Source organism: Alternaria conjuncta, assembly GCF_024043145.1.
Source record: "Alternaria conjuncta strain BMP 0040 chromosome Unknown scaffold_27, whole genome shotgun sequence".
In the NCBI taxonomy this organism is placed as follows: Eukaryota; Fungi; Ascomycota; class Dothideomycetes; order Pleosporales; family Pleosporaceae; genus Alternaria; species Alternaria conjuncta.
The window spans coordinates 131,932-149,901 of record NW_026250116.1 but is presented as its reverse complement, the minus strand read 5'-3'; the positions used below and the strand labels follow the sequence as shown (position 1 = coordinate 149,901).

Here is a 17,970-nt window from a genome sequence, read left to right as displayed (position 1 = left end):
CTGGAGTCATGTCTGGGATGTATGGAGCGATGTATGATAGGGTTGAGAAGGTGCTACTTCGTAATATTGATTGAGCTTAAGATCAAGATAATGCGACATGATGAATGCGCTTCGGCCAGTTGTTCTAATTTGGACAACGGACTTTCGAATCACGATGCTAATACTGTCTACGGAGTTCATGAGTTCATCAGACGCATCGTGTTCATAGACGCGGTACCAGACGCAAGCGAAAATATCACCGACTCGCCGAGGCTCGGAACATGTCGTCATGACACTTTTTCGCGTGAGACCGACAGACACGTTGTTACTCTCTCACCCTAATCTTTGCGGCCAGTCTTCCAGGGCTATTACCATGATGCGTATTGCAGCTTCAGATCTCTTAAAATAAGAATTGAATACTCGACGCCTCGGCAATGTCAGATGGCGCCCGCGGAAAGCGCTCGTCGTCCTACTGTAAGTGGAAAGAGCGAGGAGCATAATTGCTATTGCGACAGCTAGCGGATTGTAATTACTAACAACCGCGCAGTCCACTTCTTCGCCGGTCTAAACTCAGGCATCCTGTCTGCCGTCCTTCTCCAACCCGCCGACCTCCTCAAAACCCGCGTCCAACAATCCCGCTCGAGCACCCTCCTCGGTACCATCCAGTCGATAGCCAGCGGCCCGAACCCGATACGTCAGTTCTGGAGGGGCACATTACCAAGTACCCTGCGCACAGGGTTTGGCTCTGCCATATACTTTTCAAGTCTCAACGCGTTACGACATAGAGCGAGTCTGGTCGCGGCGGGCAGCAGCGATGCAGCAGTCAAAGGCGCGGAGCACTCGAGCTCTCTGCCTAAACTGAGCAACACCGCAAACCTGGCAACGGGAGCCTTTGCGCGGACATGGGCGGGCTTCATTATGATGCCGATAACCGTTCTGAAGGTGCGGTACGAGAGTAGTTTGTACTCGTACAATTCGCTCTTCACCGCATCTCGAGACATCTTCCGAACAGAAGGACTCAAAGGCTTCTTCGCTGGTTTCGGCGCAACAGCCGTTCGCGATGCACCCTACGCGGGTCTCTACGTCCTCTTCTACGAGCAATCGAAACGGAAACTTTCTAGTCTCGCAACCAAGATTGAAGAGACGTCTGGTACCGCCACCAAGCTGTCTACCAGCACATCCGCGGGGATAAACTTCATCTCGGGTGTTGCTGCAGCGGGGCTGGGGACAACTATTACGAATCCCTTCGATGCTATCAAAACGCGCATACAGCTTATGCCCCACAAGTACGGCAATATGGTACAGGCGAGCAAGAAGATGCTTGCGGAGGAAGGTATGCGCAGCTTGTTCGATGGACTTGGTATTAGGATCGCGAGGAAGGCAATGAGCAGTGCGCTTGCCTGGACAGTCTACGAAGAGCTGATTCGACGAGCGGAGACTTTGAAGGAAGTCGTCGAGGAGAAGATATAATTACGAACTGTACGATACTTGCATAGCCGGCGTTCGCTGGCGCCGACACTCGGCTAGACCCTCTTCGCTCACATGCACATTGGAGTGTTCAAATGGAATAAACGATCTACATCTTAACGTCTCTCACGGAATACCTATCTCGTCAAAGTTCACACCATCTAATGAAGACCGAAAGCCTGGAATTTCGGACCGACCCTGACTGGAAAGGTGCGGCTGAAGAGCTGTGGCTATCGAAGACGATCTTGGGGCTGCTCTAGCCGAAAACGCGGCCCAGGGCACATGAAGGCTTACTCCGATCAGCTTGTTGGTCACGATACCTCGGCGGGTCGCACGCGAGCGGAGCTGTTTCAGGAGGCGCTGAAGCATGGAGAACATGTGTCTTGGAGCGCGCGTCAAAGGGAGATCAACGGAGTGGGAGTATCCACGAAGTTAACACTTGGAGATTGATCGGGTTGCTTGATAGCAGCGCTGTACACTAACAAGGCTTACTTGATATGTCACTTCCGCCCCCAGCCTAGAGTAGATGGAGGCTTTGGCGCTTGATGGCGCTTGATTAGTGTTATTTTCGACATGCCCCACCAAACCATCACCATCCTCGTGCCGCTAGCTGGAGAGACCCGAGGGATGTAGGGCAAAGCCGTCGCAAGAATCGCACACTGCAGCGCTACAACAGCGCAGAGGGGATGCAGGCATGTGGACGGCCTCTAACACTATCGTTGATAGGCCAAATATGCCTTCCGGCTGATTTGTGTTCACAAGACCGGGCGCATGAGGATGCCGCTAGCGATCAGGCAGCTTTCAGCCCCCATTCCAGCAAGAGGGGCGCAATTCCTTCAAGTTCTGCTGCAGCCGCACCTTTGCTGACATTTCTGCTTTCTTACGTTACCTTCTCTTTATACCGTGTCACCTCTGCTGCTGTGCCGCCCCCTCAGCGTCGACCCCGCTCTGTGTGTCCACGCCGCAACTGAGACCAACCCAAAGGTTTTGGATTGATTGCTCTGCTTTGTCCTCACTTCAAATTTCAGACTGAACAGTCGGGATATATTTTCTACTTTTCACCCGTCTTTTCAGCCTCTTCGCCCACTATGCCACGAGCATCCGACTGGGACCCGAGTTACTCGACGGACGATGAGTGGTCCAGGCACAAAGTCACAAAGGACACTTTGAACATTCACACCCGTCATGTTCATCCCCCCGCACCCCGGCCCCCACCGCGGAGAGTCCAAGACGACGAGGTCTATCGTCCTGACTACGGTCGTCGCACGACAGAGTTTCTGGCTCCAGAAGTGCACTATACAACCGGTCTCCATCGAACTCGCTCACAAGGTCATGCGCCTGCTCCCAACGTGACAATCTACAACACCAGTCACCTGGATAACGATAGCCACCCCCGTGTAAGCACTGAGCAGAAGGGTCAAGACGCCAGTCCTCGTGGCCGACGCATGCCTGGTGGGTTTGAGGACCTGGAAGACAATATCGCTGCGCTGCGAGCAGACATAAAGAAGGAGCACCGGTCGCGCTCTAGGCACGAGTATGAGCATCAACGTGCTCCCGAGCCGAATTACGAAGACAAGATCAAGTTGACACTTGCTGAGCAACGCCTTAGAGATCTCGAAGATAGGCTTGAGAGGGAGCGTCAGGAGCGATACCATCATCACTCGCCAGACCGCAGTTATGAGGACAAAGTCAAGTTGACACTTGCTGAGCAGCGGCTTCGGGATGCTGAACAGCAACTCGAAAGGGAGAGACGTCATCACTCGTCAGATGGCTACAAGGATAAGATACAAGAGGCACTAACGCAACAACGCCTTGAAGAAGCCGAGGAGAAGGCTGAACGAGAACGTTGGGAGAGGGAAACCGAGAGACGGGAAGAATTGGCCAGGCGCAGGGTTGAGCTTGAGTTCATCCATGACAGAAGGGACCGTGAGCAAGAAGCGGAAAACATCAAGAGAATGGAGGAGAGTATGCGTCGCGATTGGGAGTTGAAGCGAGAGAGGGAAGACCGAGACCGCGAGCGACGCGATATCGACGAGGAGAGGAAGAAAGCTCAAATCATCGCCGAGAACAGGGCAAAGATGTCCAGAGAGCAAAGGGAGGCTGAGGAACAGCGCGACAAGATGCTTGCCAAACTAGAGAGGGAGCAGAGAGAACAGGATGACGAACGCAAGCGAATTCTCGCCGAGGCCAAGCTCAAGCAAGCCAGAGAGCAACGCGAGGCCGAGGAACAGCGTGAGAAGATCCTTTCTGATATGGAGAAGAAGAGGAAGCGAGAGAACGAAGAGCGCGCGCGCATCATTGCAGAGAACACGGCCAAACTTGAGAAGGAGGCACGGGAGCGTGAACTCAAGGAAAAGGCATTTGAAGAAGAGCGCAAGCGAATCATCGCTGATAACGAAGCCAAGGTAGCTAAACAGGCAAGAGAGGCAAAGGAAGCTCAACAGCGTGCTGTCGATGAATACCAACGGAAGAAGGCCAAAGAAGAGGCCGAAGCTCAAGCAGAGAAAGACCGTATCATCTACGAGTACGAGCGCAAGAAGATCCTAGACGCCGACAAGGAGAAGCGAGCAAAAGAGGAGCTCATCATGAAGCTCAAACTCGAAGAGGAAGAGCGAAAGCGCAAGGAAAAGGAAGAATTCGACGCCTTCACGCGAAAGCAGCAAGCGGCAGAAGAAGCCGAGAAGCGAAGGAAAGAGGCCCAGGAGAAGGAGCTCGAGGAGACGATGCGCAAGCGACTCGCTCAATTCGGCTTCCAAGACAACCAGATCCAGGCGCTCGTCAACCCGGACAAGCAGCGTGAGCTCCAGGCCGGCATGATGCCTAACCATCCTCTCCATCCAATCGCTCCTCCTGCGCCTCCGCCACCACCGCACCACCACCACTCTCATTCTCACTCGCACTCTTCTTCGCATCAAATCGCTATTGCACCACCGCCTACCTACGCCAAGGTACACAGAAGCCATCTCGACGTCGAGACGCTGCACTACTACGACATCCCCTACGAATTCGACGTAGTAAGTCCCCATCCACCAACCCTGTACTCTGCTACCAAGTACTATACTAACATCCTACCCAGAACCCCGAATACATCATCGTCCTCCGCGAAATGTCCCAACGCGAAACCGACATCCTCTTCGAACATACCCGTCGTCTGCGCACTGGACACGGTAGCAAGTTGTTTATTGAATCGGAAGGGAGGGATAGACACGGTAAGAAGGAGTATGCTTTTGTGAGGAAGAAGTCGAGGTCTAGGTCTAGGAGTGTGGTTGGGGGTTCGTCTCGTCAGGCGAATATTAGTCTGGGGGAGATGTTTTATGGTAGATAAGGGGGTTGAGATGGGGTTTTATGATGCGTTTGTGTTTTGGAGGAGTTGGTTTCTCTTTGCTCATGACGACATATACCAATCTTCTCTCTAGGATTTTATACACATACATAGGTACCTTCGCTCGGTTGTTCTGTTACGTAGTTCTGTATGCATGGATTTGGCTTATTGTCGATCTCGATCTCAGTTCATGTGACTTCACCTGTCTACGTCGCTTGCGATGCTGTGTAACGCTTTGCGCATATGCGTGCGTCTCAACGACTTCCAGCTCTTCACCGGTGTTGTGCTACGTCGATTTGGGTCTACGCTTTCTCAATGATCTTCTGATCCATTCCAGCTCGAAGACGTGCGACTTAATTTATGCAACGCGCGATCTTACCAACTGCCGCTTTCACAGAATTTGGGGAGTGAAGAGTGTAGCACGTGCTTGTGCGTCATCCATGGATCGCACCTGCCTGACAGCTCTAGGGCTGACGCGTGGGGTCCACTCACGCCTCTTGCCTCGGCATGCGGTCGGCTTCTGATCTCCGGGAACATGACGCTCAGTTGCCGCAACACCATCACTCCGACAGACTCTCTCACACTTTCCTTCTAGCATGCGTTGATACCCCTCTTAGTGCACTTTTATTCCTTCTTGATTCGACATGGCGGAGCTTTGTGGGCCTTCAAATGCCCTGCAAAACTTCCAGAAGCACACGACCGTAGACCGGACGCTTCAGCAGGACCGCTTGGTCGGCAGACATTCACCGGCGCAGGTATGTGGTCATACCGAGAAATGTTTCGCTTCGCCATCTAAACTGTAGCAGGGCTTTAGATCATCTCCGGGACCAAATGTAGGCGCGTTAGATAACGAGTTTGAAGCCTTTCAAGCCGGCGGCCGGCCTCTTCCAACACAAAACTTCCAACCTTTCGATCCACGATTCGCGCAACCTCCTCCCCAGTTCGCGCAAGCTCCACAAGCACCCGACTGGGCGGCCGACTTTCAACGCTTGAATGTTAGCAGTCCGCCGCCACAGACGTTGCAGCAACAGCGACAGCAGCCGGCGAGCGCAGCGTCAGCATGGCATCAGGACTTCTTGAGGCAGCAGGCCCCGGTCGCACAGGCGCCTGCATTACAGCAAACCCCATATGGAGGCATGTCGGGATACAACATGGGTGGATTTGGTGGACAAGCATACATGCAGACCCCGACTTTCCAGAACGCCCAAGTCTCAGAGGTCGCGCAAGGGAAGCAGCGCGCCCAGGATGACGTACCAGCGTTCGACGAGGCGGCTTTCGAACAAGCATTTGCGCAGGCGCAACAAGACATGATGGAGACGGCAGAGGCAGAGCAAGTACACACACAGCCAGCGCAAGAGGCGCTGGATCTGGACCGGCCGGGTGAGATGGATCCTCTTCTTCAACGGATACGAGAAACGCGGCCAGGTGTGTAGTGTCCGTCTAACCAACTACGAGTGCTGACTGTGAGCTTAGCTGTCTACTCCGCCATCCAAGTCTGGAGCGAAACCGGTCTCGGGCGAACCGACGAAGCAGTAGCCTACCTCGAGAACATGGATCGCCTGGAGAAGAGCGGTACTCTGGTCCAAGATGCGAACGAAGGGAAATGGATTGTCGATTCTCTTCAAAGAATCGTAAATCGCGATGCGCCTCAAGAAGTCAAGACGCGCGCCGAAGAGCTCATCAAGGCTATCAACCAACGCCTCATGTCACAATACCCACTGGGGTCTCGTGTTCAGATGAGCGAAGAGCAAATATGGCAGGATCTAGAAGCAGCAGGCTACATGCGAACACCAGAGCCGCTACAACACTTCGAACAGAAACCAGAAGAAGAGCAGAAGCAAGAACAACCGCCAAGAAATGAGGACGACGAGATGGCGGCAACAGCAGGCCGGTTGCTAGAGCGCGTAGCAGACAACACAAGCGAGAAGTTCCAAAACTCACAGTTCCTCGGACTAATGCGCCGTCTGCGCGACCGCGAAGTAAGAGTACAAGAAGACAAGATCGTCGAAGTCGATGCCAGCGCTCCACAATCACAGTCACAACCTACAAACACAATGACCACGCCCCAAACCACCATCTCCCAGCAACCACAACCTCAAACCCAACAACAACCACCCCCATCAACGCAAATCCCCCAAATCGACCCCACAATCCTCTCCCACGCCGCCACCGACTTCGAAGCCCCAATCTACTACGGCGAAGAACCGCAACAACCACAGCAGTATGCCCAGCCTCCTCCTTCCTCCTCCCCACATAATCCCCCCAGGGAGTCCCTAATAACTGATGAGATTTCAGAACAATATAGATACTACAATGTCCATGCCGCTTATCACCGGTGAGACGATGTTTGCGGAGCCGCGGCGTTTTATCCCAAGGCATGAGCAGGATGAGGATCTTTGGAGGGATGCTGTGGTGCCGGGGAGGGATCCGGTGACGAAGGGTAGGTGGTCTGGGTAGATTGTCGTGACTTGGGAGGGGCCTGGGGGAATATGCATCTAATAGTGGATGTATATCGCACATTTAGCGTTTGACCATCATCATTCGTATATCGAAAGCACAATTCTACGGGCGCAAGCTCATCTACTGCATCACTCATCAAGACCGCCAAGCTCTCAAACGACTTACTTCCACCCCTACTCTACCTTCCCTTCCCCCACTCCTTGCTCCGCCTCTCCATCATCACCAGGCACCCAAATCCCCACCCCCTTCTTATCCACCCTCATCCCCTCCGTCCCCTGCACCTTCAACGTCTTATTAAAGTACCGATCCGTAACCTTCAGATTCGGCATAATCCAATCCCCTTCCACATTCGACAGCAAGTTATACCTGACCGTCTGCCGACTCATAGGCAGCAGATGCAGCGTCCGTAGTTTAGGTCCGCTGAAACCGAAATCCTCACTAGCTTCCATGGCGAGCTCGAAAGTGAGGAAGTGCATGGTGGGGTTCTCGAGGACGTAGTCGAGATGGATGAGTGAGGGGGTTGTGGGAGAGAGGTGGTGGGAAGCCAGGACGCGGGGTTCTGAGGAGGGGATTTGGATGCGCGGGATGGGGAGGGAGGATGTTACTGGGGAGGCGGTGGGGTCGGAGGTACGCTTCCATGTTATGTTTAGAGTGGTGTCGAGGGCGGTGGAGCGACGTTCTTCCAGGTTGTTCTTCTGGATATCCAGGCTGAAGCCCCATTCGCTTAGGACCTGGGGTTCCATGGGCGTTTCTGCGATAGAAAATTCTTTGGTGACGTCGCATGTTGCGCCGCCGTGGATGCTATGGACTTGGACGGCTAGGTCGCTGACGATGAGCTGTTCGTCGGCGAAGGATGCGACTTTGGCTCGTAGGCCCCATTTCTGCGCTATGCCGAATGCATCGGGCGATTCGGGGTTGACGTTGCTTTCGGCCTCTTGGAGCTCGAAGTAGCTGGGCCATGGATCGGGGTGCACACGTGCCATGAGGTCGTAGCTCGCTTCGAAGGGTGCGTTGAAGACGAGATCGGCGACCATGATCTTGGAGATGGGTATGTCGCGGTCGCTGAGGAGGTGGTATAGTACCTTGACTTCCAAGGCGTAGTCTGCTGGATCTGCGGGTGCAGTGAAGCGGATTCTCTCTGTTGTTCGTGCACCCTGGGCTAGCTTCCCTACTACATGGCCCGGGAGGTCTACATCTGTTGAACCGTCGAGCGCTGGCGGGACTTCCTTCATGGGTGACTCTGCTGGACGCTCGACCCAGGTGTAGCTCAGCGTGTCTTTGGAGCGGCCCAGTAATCGCACCTCAAGGACAGCTTCAGTGTCCTCTTCTTCTTGGTTCAGAATCTCTATCGCTAGCGTCACGGACTCATCCGTGTAGTACTGGTTGCGAACGTCCGGTAGGTTGATTTCCATCTTTGGCGGTTTGGGTAGTATGTGCACCGACATACCAGATCCATGCTTCAGTGATCTTGATTTGATCTTGGTATCTGACTTGATCCACCAAACAGGATGAGTTGGAGTCTCTGGATCTGTGTCTGAGCAAACGAGATCAAACTTTTCCGTGCTGACGCCGAAGACGCACGCGACAACATCGACATCCCCAGACTCGCGCAGAATGAGTGGGAGACTGTACACTTTAGTTTGCCCCGGGTGGAGCGTGAGATCAGCTGTTCCGGCCCAGCGTGGCTTTCCGGTAGCGGAGTGAGTTTCTTCTAATGTGCAGGTGTACATGATTGAGGTACTTGCGGAGGATTCGTCGGCGTTGTGATTCAAGCGGACTTCAGCCAAACCACCATTGAACTGGTACTGGAAAAAAGACAATGTGATAGGGGCGGAGCCTGGTCGAGCATTGGAGCTGATGGCGAGTTGTGCATGAAGGGGTTCGCCAACATTACCTTCGGCTTCAGCAAAGGCGAATGATGTTGATACTGTAATGTCAGCATTGGGTCATTGTATAAGACTTCTATACTTACAGCAGGATATGTGGTCTTTAGCATTTAGACTCACACTCACCTTCTCGGCAGTCGCATCCGAGAAGACGTCCAAACATGTCATCAAGTCGTACTTGTATTTTGTCTTGCCAGGGATCGCTGGTGGTTGTTAGTGAAGCTTCGTGTGAAAGACGAATAACACTGACTTTGACTATACAGCTCCCACTCCGTTGCAACATATGACTCTCGGCTCTGTACTCGCAGTGCGCACTCATGCAGAGTCCATACTACCTCCGAAGCTAAGCTCCACCATCCTTCTTTCCGCCATGCCATCGTTTCCCAGAGTGATCGCAGTACTTTGAAGGCATCGTCAAATCTTTTTACGTGAAGTAATGTTCGAGCCACCTCGAGTTGCAACTGATCTACTTTCCGGTGTTGTCCCCGAGCTCTAAACTCAGATATCGCGGCATTAAGCTTGGACGAGATGTCTTTCCAGTGCTCGAATCCATTGCCGATACCAGGTACAGGATACTCTTCGTGAGGTTGCGGAACGAGGTAGTGGTCGTATATCTGATTCCGAGCTGAGACCTTGGCGGCAGGAGACATGCCTGGTGGTGTTCGGTCTTCCTCTGGCATCTCTCTGGCAAGGATGTAGCGCCTCTTTGCGTGGTCACTGGCAATCTTGTGCCAATATCCGGCATGATGTAACAGTTCCCATGGAGGTAGTCTTTCTCCTACCGGGAACTGTTTCTCGGGCTGAGAGTATAGCGAGTTAGGAATGTCTGGCAAGGGATCTGTGTCCGGGACAGGATCTCGTATCTTGAAAACTGGCAATTCTGTGCGTCGTACCATCTCAGCCATCACTTGGGCCCATGTAGATTCCCAAGCCTGCCAACCATAGTTGTTAGTACCCTTGCCCCGGCGATCGAGCACGTCTTGTAATCTCCACTTGTATCGCAACCAAGACTGGACCGCGGAAGTAGGGAAATTGTTCCATAGTTGACATCGAATGTGTCGTAGTGCGATGATATCTGCTAGCAATCGTATTTCGTCCCATCTTGGAGACCAGCTTGCCGTTGTTTCAAACAGGCCCTCGGCACCAAACAATGCCTCCAAAGCAGCCCCGTAGTGTCGCTGTGCAGCGTCCATCTCCTGGCGAAACTCGGCGAGAATACCCAGCTTGAAGTCATAACGAACACCCCACCCAGGATACGACAGCGTTTGGGAGGTGCCACGCGTTGGTGGAGCTGTGGGAGGAGGAATTGTGCCTCGTCCTTTCTTCCTCCGCGCATGTTTCGTGAGGTCGCGGTAATACTCGACACAGATAGGTTGTAGTATGGCCAGGATAGAAGTGACGAATGCCTGCAGCTCGACCTTGGATGTCCTTGGAGGAAGAAAGAAGAGTGAATTCTTTGGATCCAAGCCTGTAGCCCGCCGTATCGTCGCCAGTCGCTCTTCGATGTCTGGTGCCTCGATTATAGTCTTGTCACTTAGCAATACCACAACGTATCTTGTTCGGTAGTCTGACTTTTGTATCTGGCTCTTGATCTTGTTGATGTCCGTCTTCAGCTGATTATCGTGCAAGCTGTTCGTAATGGGGTCTGTGGTGAAGTTGAAGAAGGAGACGAATACGGAAGGAACGTAGTGCTGGTGCTTGGCGACCCAGGCAGGAGCGATGACGCCGTCGGGGAAGGAGGGCGACGCTGGTGAGAGGGGCGATATGGGCGAATGCAGGACCCAGGACGTTGCGGCTGCGATGGTGGGACTGCCTGGAGGGGTTGTCTCGGAGTTTGAGGGCGCATCTGCCTTTTTCGGGGGCAGTTGGAAGTTCTAGCAAACATCAGCCCATGGCTCCTTCCCGTGGCATAATCGCAGGCGCATGTACCCTTCCTACACTCCGTATTCTGAAGCCATGCGTGATGCCTCGGCGACTAAAGTCACGCCCATTCCACGGCGCGTTCGTGCCATCTGCACTCTGGAACTCTTGGAGTAGTTCATTTGCCCGGTCACCTTCTGCTGGCGGTAGATCTGAGCTGATGGTTGTGACAGCGCGCCCCGGAAGCACATGCTGGACCGATGGAGGGGGATCGACCTCTTTGCTGGTCGCTAGGCCTGAAAGGACAATAAACGGTAGGTTGTGCGCAGTGAAGTCTGATGGGTATGCCTCCATTATAACTCCATGCCCGAGTCGCGTGGTTTCCAGCTTGTATCTCACAAGCGTGGTGTCGACGTGGTGCTGCTTTTCGGAGTTGGGGGAGAGCGGAAGTGCTGCGGAGTGGATTTGCTCGTCGCACGAGAATCGCAAAGCCAGACGTGGGCTTCCTAGGTGCTGTATCGAACTGGCGATATCAGGCGTGTTTGTGGCAGCATGGAGATAGTGTACAGATTGTTCGCGGCTTCGTCATCGATGGTCGCGGGTCGACACATCCATGGATGAGCGCGGGAAGCTAGCTGAACCCTTGCCATGCACGTTCTCTATGCCGCCCGATCCCTCCACACTTTCTCTCCGACACTCTACAGCTATACTTTTGCAATCCAGCTTCGCCGCTACGCGTATCCACACCTCCAAATACCTTTGACAGCGCAATCAGTCGTTGTACTAGCTGAACGCGCTCGTATCGATACTCCGCATCTTCACCACCTTACGCTCGCGCTGGCCAGAGGCCCTGACGCCATGGCGGGCCAACAGCAGCAGATTATGGATACCATTTTCAGCATGAAGAGGAAGATGCTGCGAAAAGACGACTGTAGGCTCATTCCTACCTCGACACAGGCCTAGCTAACACTGCGCAGCCGACACAGAAGACTCCGAAACACCCTTAAACAGCAACAAGCAGGATTTGAGGCGCAAGGTCCATTATGCGCGCGCCAGCGACCCAGACTTCCTCTCTGACCCGCGACCGTACAAGAAGGTGCGTCTTGGCTTGTGCGACTCGGGTGTCGACTGTAGACTGACGCCTCCAGCGCATTGAGCACGCCGGCTACCACAGGTCCATCCTACAGCGCAACCCTCCACGATACGATGCGGACGGTGATGTCGTCGAAGTCGAAGAAGATTACGAAGACGAGGAAGATGTGGAGGCTGTCGAGGAGAATCCTTACGGCAACATACAGCTCGAGAGCCTTCTTGCGCCGCTCACCTCGGCCGCCGACCTACCCAACCACCCTGCCCTGAGCGTAGCATACTCCTCGCGGCATCTCACAGACCTCGCGAGCGAAGCGGGAGCCCTCTCTCGAAAAGAGCAGGTTACCAACGCGCGGGCGAAGACTCTATTCGTGAAACTGCAGGGCGACTCCACGTTTGCGCCAGCTGCCCTTGCTGCTATGGGCAGGGCACCGTTCCAGGAGCCATGGGCTAGCAGCGCAAATGGGCGCGCGGGCGAAGGAGAGCAGCAACAACCCCACGATGCGGAAATGCGCGAGACCATAGAAAGTCCTCATGACGTAGACATGGAGGATGCAGGCCAGCCCAATGGCACTAGTCGACAGACCGAGACTAACGGCGATACGAGTTCAGAGAGGGTCAATGGCGCACATCCTGTGACCAACGGAACGCACGCAGGAGATACAGAGCAGGCGCAAGAGAACGGAGAAGGAACGCCCGAAGACGCGTCTGATACCGCGTCGCAACAGACACATAGGATGACGACGCGCAGACGAGCACAGGCGCACGCAGCTTCGACTCCCTCCCCACCTCATTCACCCTCGAGTGGTGTCGGCGCAATACATCCTCTTTTCATACATCCGTCGGATTCGTTGCCAGACCGCGACTTTGGTCTTCCGCCGAACGAAGCCGAGGAGACGCGCATGCTCCTCATGGCCTACGTACAAAAACAGGAGGAGGTCGCACGGATAACATCAGACTTGTATCAAGGCCTGCTACAAGCCGACCGCATGAGGCAGGATGTATACAAGTGGTCAAAAGCGGAAGGCCATGTAGGAGAGATGAGCGATGGCGAGGACTGGTATGACCCCGAGGAGTGGGAGTTGGATGGTGAACTCGCAAAGGGTCGAGATGAAGAGGAGGACGATACAGCCGTGGCTGGCAAGAAGAGCACAAGGCAACGGCGGAAGCCGGACAAGGATGATCGATAGCCTCGATTACTGAAGCGGCAGGCCCCACGGACGCACCCTGAGTATTATTGTTGCGCGGATCCATAAGACACGAATTCATGCTACGTTCTGGTTAGGACAGAATTTACACGAGTTTGGTTGCTCTTGCCTCAGTGAGCGGACCACGTGCTTTCGCGTCAACATCGTGCTTTCCATCCGCCGACGAAACTTCCTCCACTTCACAACCGCCACTCGCCATGGAGTACGTTCTGCGTTGCAATGAGCTCAAGTGTCGATCGCAGCTGCATGAACGCGCCGTGGTTACTACGTGCAGGTATGTCTATCCCACCTGCCTCTGACGCTTTTCGCTGACCATCGCACCAGTCACGTCTTTTGCAGCAATTGCGCAGATGTCACCGGGCTGTCGAGGTCTACAAATGCGCATCGAACTTGTCCAGCATGCAACTCATCGTTGCACAACCCCGACGATGTGGTTGTCGCAGGTCTTAACCCATCAGAAGACTACAAGACGTCGGTACTCAGCGGCCTGAGTCCAACAATCATCATGGAGTGTGCCAGTCGCGGCTTGGCATTCCATAGCTATCAGACGTCGCAGGAGATTATCTATCAGGAGCATCTTGCAAAAGGCTTGACTGGCAAGTACGATACGCTCAGTCAGCAGATGGATCAGCTCGTGCACGATGCGAATTCGCAGATCAAGGCGTTGCAAGACAAGATGCAGGGTAGGTCATAGCATCTTCCTCTAAATGCTCCATTACTAACAGTCGCGTAGCCATGCAAGCCGAACAGGAAGTTCTCGAGGGCAAAAACTATGAACTTGCGAAAGCCTATAAACAGAAGACGAAAGCGCAGGCGCAGACCCAAGCTCTCTACCAGCAATTGAAAGGCAATGTCATGGCAACGCAGGTAGCTCATGCTGCTGGTGATGAGGCGGCGTACACGATCCAGACTGCTCGTGGTGACCGCTTCATCGACCGCCTTCCTGGAACGCGGACCGGAACTGCCAACTACAGTCAGATGAACATGTCGCAGCAGGCCGGTGGTGGTAGACCGCACAACAGAGACTTTAGTAGGAGTTCTGGGAGCAGTGGACGGCAGCAGCAGGGTGGTGTGCATCTCGGGCCTCCGTTCGATCCACAGTTGCAGAGGCGGGGTTTGGGTGTGAGGAACAACACTGGTCGTGAGTTACTCCTTCGATTATGAGTGAGAGCATCGCGCGCTGACACAGTGAAGATACAGCTCCAGTCGGGACGCCTTCGCAAGCTCACAGAAGCCAGCTACCAGTCCTCGGTGGTTCACGCCAGCCTCCTCCGTACTTGAATCAGGATGCGCATTCCTCGTACCAGAACTCGCCGATGACCAGGCAGCCTCTTGCCGGCGGTCCGCGTGGTCTGGGGAACTTCATGCTTGGAGGAGGCAAGTCGTCAAGGAGGACTGGTGGTACTGCCAATACTGGTCCGCTAGGAAGATGAATCGAGGGGTGTGCGTCGGTTGTTGCTGCGATGGGGCATGGGAACTGAGCATGGCGGAGGAATGGGCGGCCCTATGTTAGACATGTGCGATATGATGCGTACATATACGATCGATCTGCTATGCATCGCGCCATACAATATTAATCCCACTGATAGGCATATGAAATCTAAAGTGCTAGCTTCAAGCTTTCAAACAAGTGTTCGTCATATACACTCTTTCATATACCGCATCTTAGTCAAGGCTTCACGCACGCCGACTTATCGTCGGCCATGCCTTTGCCTATTTTTTCCCATGATTAACGAAAGGCACTCAGCCAGGTCTTCAATTTCTCAGCTTCACATTACTTCCCCATTCACGTCTAGTGGCTTTAACTTGATCGGCATGGTAGTGTCAGGCCTACCACGATATCTCCAGGCCCCCAGACCTCCAGTCCCATTGTTTGCGACTCCGCTCCCCTGAAGGATTATTTGTGCCTTCACGCCAACCTAGGCAAAAACTGAACGCCCTGGAGTCGACGTTGACGTTAGGTTACCTACTTTGCAAGTTTTTGGTTTGATGTGGTCTGCAGACCTGTTCAGGTTTTTTCTTGTATGAGGTGCCTTCACTATCGACCTCAGGTTTTTATGCGCTTTGTAGGATACCATAAGCTTCTTGATTATAAGGTTGCGTCTGAATTACGTGCTTATGAGCTCTTCGCATAAGTCTGTCAAATGAGTAACAAGCTCATCCTAAAAGTCGTCTAATGCTACGCTGATGCTGACGCTAACTATCTTCGAAGTCAAGGCTGAGATGGTCGATGACCGTTCATCACGGGCATTCGGCGCTCGTCGTATCCACTACCACTACGCACTGTTGTTGGAGGTGGAGCCGAATGCATCCTTCCGATACCGAATGAAATGAGGGTTGGCCTTAGGGTGCTTGTTGCAACTTCAGACGAAGGCTACTGTTAGTGACGACAGGACATAGAGCTAACGCGCATCGCACGGGCATAGGTTGGACAACGGAATGAAGAGTTGGCAGATGATCGATCGCGATGACCTCCACCATAACGGTAAGAGCAGGTGGGAAGAAAGAGATGTATAAGTAGACACCTGCCATACAGCAAATCGAAGGACATCCGCATCAAAGAGCACTTTCAACACTCTCTGCCACATCGTCATCCAACCTCAAGACCTTACTTCCTATACCCAACATCAAGACTCCCCAGCTCACTCTCATCCCCCTCTTAGGCTTCTTCACCACCTCCACCTACGCCGACTTCGTCATAGGCAGATACGCCGGCTCCGAGCTCGGCGGCACCTTCTCCACTCCAGGCCAACTGCACATCATCGGAACGTGGAACAGCGCAGGTACATGTCACTCCAACTTCGTCCACTCACAGCCACCCAACACTCACCCGCAGGCATCGAAGGTCAAGAAAACGGCTTCGGAACCGACGACTTCTGTTCCGCCGCCACCTCCACAGCACCGGCAAACTGAACGACTGGAAGAACAAGGATTTCTGCGACTTGGAGATCCCTGGTTGTCCCTCCACCATGCGCATTGTCAGATCTGCGGGCAGCTTCTCTGGCGACTGTGGCGCGGCGACGAATGACGCGGATCGTGACCGTTCGGTCGACTATGGGGTGCTAATCAATACCGTCTCGTCCCCGAATGCGGCGGTTGGTAATTGCTATTACGGAAGCGCGCAGCTGAGGAAGGACTGTACTAGTACGGGGAGTGTGACGTATCAGGCGGCTGTTGTTTGTCTGACGGGGCTTTATGGGGGCCCGTTGGAAGGTGACTTTGAGCCTGGGGCTTGAGAGCGTTGGCGGGGCCGTGTTGGCTCGGAGGGAGCAGGTGAGCTGGACGGTAGCTCGATATAGTGGCTCGTTGCGATAGATCATGGACCCTGTTGACCTTTGTTTGTAGTCAGCTTGCTCTGGCAATTGATGGATTGACAGGAGAAACGACGATGTGGACAACTGCCTGACGACGACATTGACCTTGATTTGTGATATTGGATAGATACGGTGATGATGGGGCTGTCACGCCCACCTTAAAGTCTCTCATCGCAAAAGTGCGTTTGCGTACGAGATGGTTGTGTATTGCGGGAGTCGTGAGCGACTCGTGCCGCTGGAAGTAGAGCTTCAGCTGTCTTCCGTCTCTTCAAAGCATGAACTTCACGTCGTCCGGATTGAACAACTATAGTCGGCACACTGTAGTGCTCTCAACCGTGTGGAGAGGATACGCCCTTGCCTACCAATCTGCTAGAAAATCACAATATGTGACCCAAGTCTCAGGTGTTGCACGGCAGCGGCAGCGTACCATAGAAGAGCCCGAGCTCTTGCTCCACTGTTGAGGAGAGAAGGGCGGTGTGGTTAGTCTCGAAAGACATCTGGAAGAAGAAATGCTATAAACTAAGGTGACCTTAGATATAGTAACAACGTCTAAATGACTGAAATAGTTACTGGAGGCAACTATTCCCGAGGAGTAGAGGTTGGTTTGTCGGCCCTGTTCACTTAAGAGCAATGGCTAACGGGTGTATATCTCGACGTAGAGATAGGATGCAGGTATACTTGACCTGCGCAAGGACCGCAAATGCCTGGCTACCGAGGGTCGGCTTGCACACTAGGTGTGCGTTGAACTGGGATGTTTGCGGTGCAGAGCAAAAGAGCGACGGGCAAAAAGTTGTATATATCGGGTAGGTGCTAGCCAACGCTAGCCAGCGCACGGACGGATAGCGTAGCGATGAGGTGAGAAAGCCCAACCCGTCTTTGGTGTTCTGCTACTGCTGTCAATGTTAATCTTCTGGAGGCGTCAGATGTCAGGCGTCTTTGTCGCTCGTGGCAGAGAGATGTGTGAACTGAAGCAGTACGGAAGGTGCGCAGCAGCGTTACGATAAAGCTACAATTAGAGTGTGGCGCCAACGCCTCCACAGCCACGGCCCCAGCCGCGAGCACGCACCACGATCGGCTTACGTACCACTCCGTGATCTTGTTCACGGAGTGAGTGCGGCTTGCCTGCCGTACACCGTTGCCGTCATTGCTCGCAGGAGGATGCACTGCGATTGAATTTCAGAGCCGTCGCATGCATTCCTACGACAAAAGCAATGTTTCCTGAGATGAACGAGCGCGTGGAGACCTGCGACGTCAGGCCGTTCGTGCTGTTGATGGTGGTGTCAGATGGCGAAGGGTGTCTGGACTGGGTCAACTTCGGAGCTGGGTATGTTTCACCAAAAGAAAAAAAAAACGCTTGACCGCTGAGCGTTGTACGAAAATGCCGC

The 17,970-nt window shown here is 53.7% G+C and overlaps 6 protein-coding genes across 6 annotated transcripts; 5 read left to right on the top strand and 1 right to left on the bottom strand.

Annotated features, from left to right (window-relative positions):
* Positions 1–413: 413 nt before the first annotated feature.
* On the top strand, positions 414–1,449 carry J4E85_010880 (uncharacterized protein; the record flags this gene model as incomplete). The annotated part of the gene is made up of 2 exons (XM_051475083.1): positions 414–453; positions 527–1,449. The coding sequence occupies 2 exons, from the start codon at positions 414–416 to the stop codon at positions 1,447–1,449; spliced, it is 963 nt and encodes a 320-aa protein (XP_051321109.1).
* Positions 1,450–2,534: 1,085 nt separating this feature from the next.
* J4E85_010879 (uncharacterized protein) lies at positions 2,535–4,771 on the top strand (the record flags this gene model as incomplete). The annotated part of the gene is made up of 2 exons (XM_051475082.1): positions 2,535–4,460; positions 4,523–4,771. The coding sequence occupies 2 exons, from the start codon at positions 2,535–2,537 to the stop codon at positions 4,769–4,771; spliced, it is 2,175 nt and encodes a 724-aa protein (XP_051321108.1).
* Positions 4,772–5,412: 641 nt separating this feature from the next.
* Positions 5,413–7,107, top strand: J4E85_010878 (uncharacterized protein; the record flags this gene model as incomplete). Its single annotated transcript, XM_051475081.1, has 3 exons — positions 5,413–5,523; positions 5,575–6,193; positions 6,242–7,107. 3 exons carry the CDS (start codon positions 5,413–5,415, stop codon positions 7,105–7,107), a joined length of 1,596 nt encoding a protein of 531 aa, XP_051321107.1.
* Positions 7,108–7,401: 294 nt separating this feature from the next.
* On the bottom strand, positions 7,402–11,328 carry J4E85_010877 (uncharacterized protein; the record flags this gene model as incomplete). The annotated part of the gene is made up of 4 exons (XM_051475080.1): positions 7,402–9,155; positions 9,201–9,317; positions 9,365–10,988; positions 11,044–11,328. The coding sequence occupies 4 exons, from the start codon at positions 11,326–11,328 to the stop codon at positions 7,402–7,404; spliced, it is 3,780 nt and encodes a 1,259-aa protein (XP_051321106.1).
* A 504-nt stretch (positions 11,329–11,832) lies between these two features.
* J4E85_010876 (uncharacterized protein) lies at positions 11,833–13,253 on the top strand (the record flags this gene model as incomplete). The annotated part of the gene is made up of 3 exons (XM_051475079.1): positions 11,833–11,905; positions 11,952–12,070; positions 12,123–13,253. 3 exons carry the CDS (start codon positions 11,833–11,835, stop codon positions 13,251–13,253), a joined length of 1,323 nt encoding a protein of 440 aa, XP_051321105.1.
* Positions 13,254–13,468: 215 nt separating this feature from the next.
* On the top strand, positions 13,469–14,704 carry J4E85_010875 (uncharacterized protein; the record flags this gene model as incomplete). The annotated part of the gene is made up of 5 exons (XM_051475078.1): positions 13,469–13,473; positions 13,514–13,545; positions 13,670–13,954; positions 14,005–14,412; positions 14,466–14,704. The coding sequence occupies 5 exons, from the start codon at positions 13,469–13,471 to the stop codon at positions 14,702–14,704; spliced, it is 969 nt and encodes a 322-aa protein (XP_051321104.1).
* Between the last annotated feature and the right edge of the window lie 3,266 nt (positions 14,705–17,970).